At 35.6% G+C, this 3,958-nt stretch overlaps 1 protein-coding gene across 1 annotated transcript; it reads right to left on the bottom strand.

The window, feature by feature from the left end:
* Positions 1-229: 229 nt before the first annotated feature.
* LOC110378427 (translation initiation factor IF-2) lies at positions 230-1,412 on the bottom strand. Its single transcript, XM_021337665.3, has 2 exons — positions 1,259-1,412; positions 230-958 (listed from the first exon to the last, which is right to left on the bottom strand). The coding sequence occupies exons 1-2, from the start codon at positions 1,298-1,300 to the stop codon at positions 428-430; spliced, it is 573 nt and encodes a 190-aa protein (XP_021193340.3). The 5' UTR covers positions 1,301-1,412; the 3' UTR covers positions 230-427.
* Between the last annotated feature and the right edge of the window lie 2,546 nt (positions 1,413-3,958).

Raw genomic sequence — 3,958 nt, forward strand, 5'->3', positions numbered from 1 at the left:
TTTTTTCGAATACTTAACTTTAACAGTTTACTTAAACGAAAGAATGAATCAACTGACATTTTTATTTTAACCTAACTTTGTCTCTAGAATACATTTAATTAAACAACTTGCATGGATCAGCTCAACTGTTTAAAGAAAACTATAATTTATTAATTTGTTTAAACCCTAAAACAAATTCTGATGGAATCGCATCATCATTCAAAACTTGAAGGGAAAAAATAAAAATAAACTTTATTAATACTTATTATTGACACAAATTCATTGTTACAATATAGAGCATTAAAAATGTTTTATTATTAAATCATTTAATTTCCAAATAATTTATTCAGAATTTGATAATTAGGAGTTAATCAATCGAATTATATATATTAATAATAAAAAGTAAAGATAAGACCCAATAGAAGTAAGAATACAGGTACTATTCAATTCATCTTCTTGATACGGCTGATTTGACGTCTTTAACCGTGTCTTTTGCATTGGCATCTGGTACGGCTGATTCTACTGCGCCTGCTACGTCAGCAGGCTTCGGCGCATTGGAAGCTGCGTTTGCTACTGGTGCAGTCGCTGTTTGAACGGCACCAGTAACTGTCGCCGCATCTGGTACTGCACCTGCTAGGTCAGCAGGCTTCGGCGCATTGGAAGCTGCTTTTGCTACTGGTGCAGTCGCTGTTTGAACCGCACCAGTTACTGTCGTCGCATCTGGTACTGCGCCTGCTAGATCAGCAGGCTTCGGCGCATTGGAAGCTGCTTTTGCTACTTGTTCATTCGCTTTTTTAACCACATCACTTCCTGTCTTCGCATCTGGTATGGCTGATTGTGCTGCGCCTGCTACATCAGCAGGCTTCGGCGCACTGGAAGCTGCTTTTGCTGCTTGAGCATTCGCTTTTTTAATCGCATCAGTTACTAACTTCGCATCTGGGAAGGCTGGATAAGCAGATGCTTGTAAAAAGCAACATGCCTGAAATAAACAAATAATATGATCAAGTTTTTTGTTATTTCATCATAATATGCCTGGCTTTTTGACAAATCTGTTATGTGTCTTTCACGCGTTATTTTTTAAGCCGAATTCAAACAGCCTCTTGCAGTAAATGGACTGTTTGATACTGATATTATTAGAAGATTATTAAAGACTGTTAGGTATATGGTACTTTTATCTGGATGCACCAAGTAGTTTGCGAAAAGCAGATTAAACCGCGAGTAAAGATATGGAAGTTAAATTAAAAATAAAATTATTTGTATCTCAAATTATATCACTTACCGCAAGTACTAGGATACCCAGAATAAATAGCTTGCCCGACATTATTGCTGTCTTAGTTCGGTAGATCTTCGAGAGGGAACGATTTGTTCTACTACTGTTACTTTTATAGGCCGCCTTTTTATATCCAAGTTATTGCTTTTGCCCCTTCTTAACACTACCTAAGCTATTGTTAATACCTCTTTTGTAAATAACTACAATTCATTATGTGACATTAAAATGAACTTCAGAACAATTAAAGACTATTTGTCACAAGACAAAGAAATTATATATAAGTTTGTCTTTATGTTATTTACTTGCTTGTTGTTGCAGTCTATTTATGTAGGATTTGCGTCATTTCAGACTGAAAAATAGGTATACAGTATATTTCAATTGTAAGGTGTTTGTACTAAGAAATTATTTTCATTTAACAAATAAGCCACATAGTAGTCGTAGTACTATGTTCGATGGCTCTAAGTTCGTCTAATCTATCCTAGTCTAATCTAATCAATATCTATAATTAAGTTCGTTTATTTTGTTGAACGTGAATAATTCTTTCGTCAGTAGATAGCCAATCTGACAGAAAATTCCAGACCTTCCAATGCCTTCCATATTAATGTGGAAGATCTGGAATTGTTTGGATTTAAATTGCAATTTATAAAGCTACTGAACTTACCATAACTCTCAGTAGATCTTATTGATTGGAATTTGGTGGGGATGAATATGCTGAAATGCATGGGGCGGAAATGTAAAATCTAAGGGACTAACAACTCTAGGAGTTGAGTCTCTCTTCTATAGACCTGAGGTCACTCGCCACTTGCACTTCGAAAATTATACTTACAAATAGCTGGATATGGCAGGGGGATTAGGCATCAATGAGGCCTACAAGAAGCGATCATTACGGGAGTGTTTATTCGGCAGCCTAAATAAGTTTCTGAAAGTTCCTTATCAGGTGGTCCCTAAGCACAAATGGACTCTGATTAGGAGAGTCCGGAACACTGCTGACCGTAGAATAGATGCATCAACCACAATCATCGTTGATGAGATTGTACATCCCATGGAAATGTAAAGAACGAGTCTTTTTAAAGGGTCTCCCCACCCTGAGATGTAGTCTCAGGGAATATTTCCCAAAAAGCGACGCGGGTATGCATCGAGACAAAAGGCTAACCCCGCTATCATTTGCTAATGCCAATATACAATGTGTCCCGGGGATAAGTGACCGCCCGAAATTTTTTGAATATTTGTACAAAATTAAGGATAATTTCCTTTATATTTGGGACTTACCGCCTTTGGTTTTTTTTTAATGATTTTTAGTAAATACTGTGACGTGCTGCAGTTTTTAAAGATATTTCCTAAGTTTTACATCTTTTAAATTCTTTTTTCTTTATTGACTAGCCGACATCATAGTTTATCAATTAAAATTATCAAACATAACAAAAATGTAATAAAACATTTATTAGAAAAAAAAGAATATAAAAATTCAAAGAAAATAACGCCTTTTTTTCAGTTTTTTCAAAATAAGTCCAATAAATGCCCCCTTAATATCACTTTCTTTTAATTTATTAATAAACTACATGATATTTCCTACAATAGTTCACAACAATGTTTGCTGCTATTTCAAACAAATGCAAAAATACAGTCAGTTGAAATTTGAAAAAAAAAGAGCAAAGCCTGTTATTAGAGCAAGGCCTGACAATAAAAATTTTTTAATGATTTTTTTCAAAAATATAAATGAAATTATCCTTAATTTTGTACAAATATTCAAAAAATTTCGGGCGGTCACTTATCCCCGGGACACATTGTATAATACAATACTAACTATCGCAATCAGGTATGATATATATGTAGGTAGGTGATACAGGTATTATAGCAATCTACATGGACGTTTTTGCTTTTGGAGTTCTTCAATATCAAATGTAGAGTCCTCATCTTGGCTACTCTTCGGTAATCTCTGTTGGGGAAACCTAGTCTGTCTGTGAGGTGTGTCTGTGCAATTATATATTATGTATATCCGCCTAAAATTAACATAATTATGTCGAACATGTCAGAATCCAAGTGAATCAATCTATCAATTTTTATATCTGGTTGCTCTTGTTAGCTAAAACGTTAAGTATTTGCACAGGCATAACCAAGATGCCTAGATCATCCACCAGCTGCTTGCCCAAAATTACAACTTTTGGATCTCAAAAATGCACGTTAAACTGTAGGACCCGGCTGTCATTGAACATCCTTGGCAGTCGTTACGGTAGTCAGAAGCCAGTAAGTCTAACGCCAGTCTAACCAAGGAGTAAGTGGGTCGAGGAGGTCAAATAGGCAGTCGCTTCTTGTAAAGCACTGGTACTTAGCTGAATCCGGTTAGACTGGAAGCCGACCCCATCATAGTTGGGAAAAAGGCTCGGAGGATGATGAGATCTCAAAAATGTCCATGTCACGTCGTACTGGGATCGATCTATCATCACTCAAAACTATTTGGACTTTATCAATATTTTCTGTAAGCTTTTTTCTACTTCCTAAGGATAGATTTTTCAGTTTAAGTGTCTACCAGTACTTTAAATGGACTGTATGGATTTTCACTGTGCTTCCTAACTCAGTAGCAGGGTTTTGGCATACCTCTTTGTGACAATGCTCATCACAGACTCTTTTGCCTTTATATTTTATTACGTCCAAAGCTGTTAGAAGATCTTACCCAATAAAAAAGGAAACATAAATAAACAACTTATTTAG

The sequence above is a fragment of the Helicoverpa armigera genome, chromosome 7 (assembly GCF_030705265.1).
Source record: "Helicoverpa armigera isolate CAAS_96S chromosome 7, ASM3070526v1, whole genome shotgun sequence".
Taxonomy (NCBI): domain Eukaryota; kingdom Metazoa; phylum Arthropoda; class Insecta; order Lepidoptera; family Noctuidae; genus Helicoverpa; species Helicoverpa armigera.

Bases quoted from the DNA above. Each gene is read 5' to 3' on its own strand.
- LOC110378427 (XM_021337665.3), bottom strand. From the start codon at position 1,300: ATGTCGGGCAAGCTATTTATTCTGGGTATCCTAGTACTTGCG. The intron at 959-1,258 runs GTAAGTGATATA...TGTTTATTTCAG, and splicing joins TGGGTATCCTAGTACTTGCG to GCATGTTGCTTTTTACAAGC.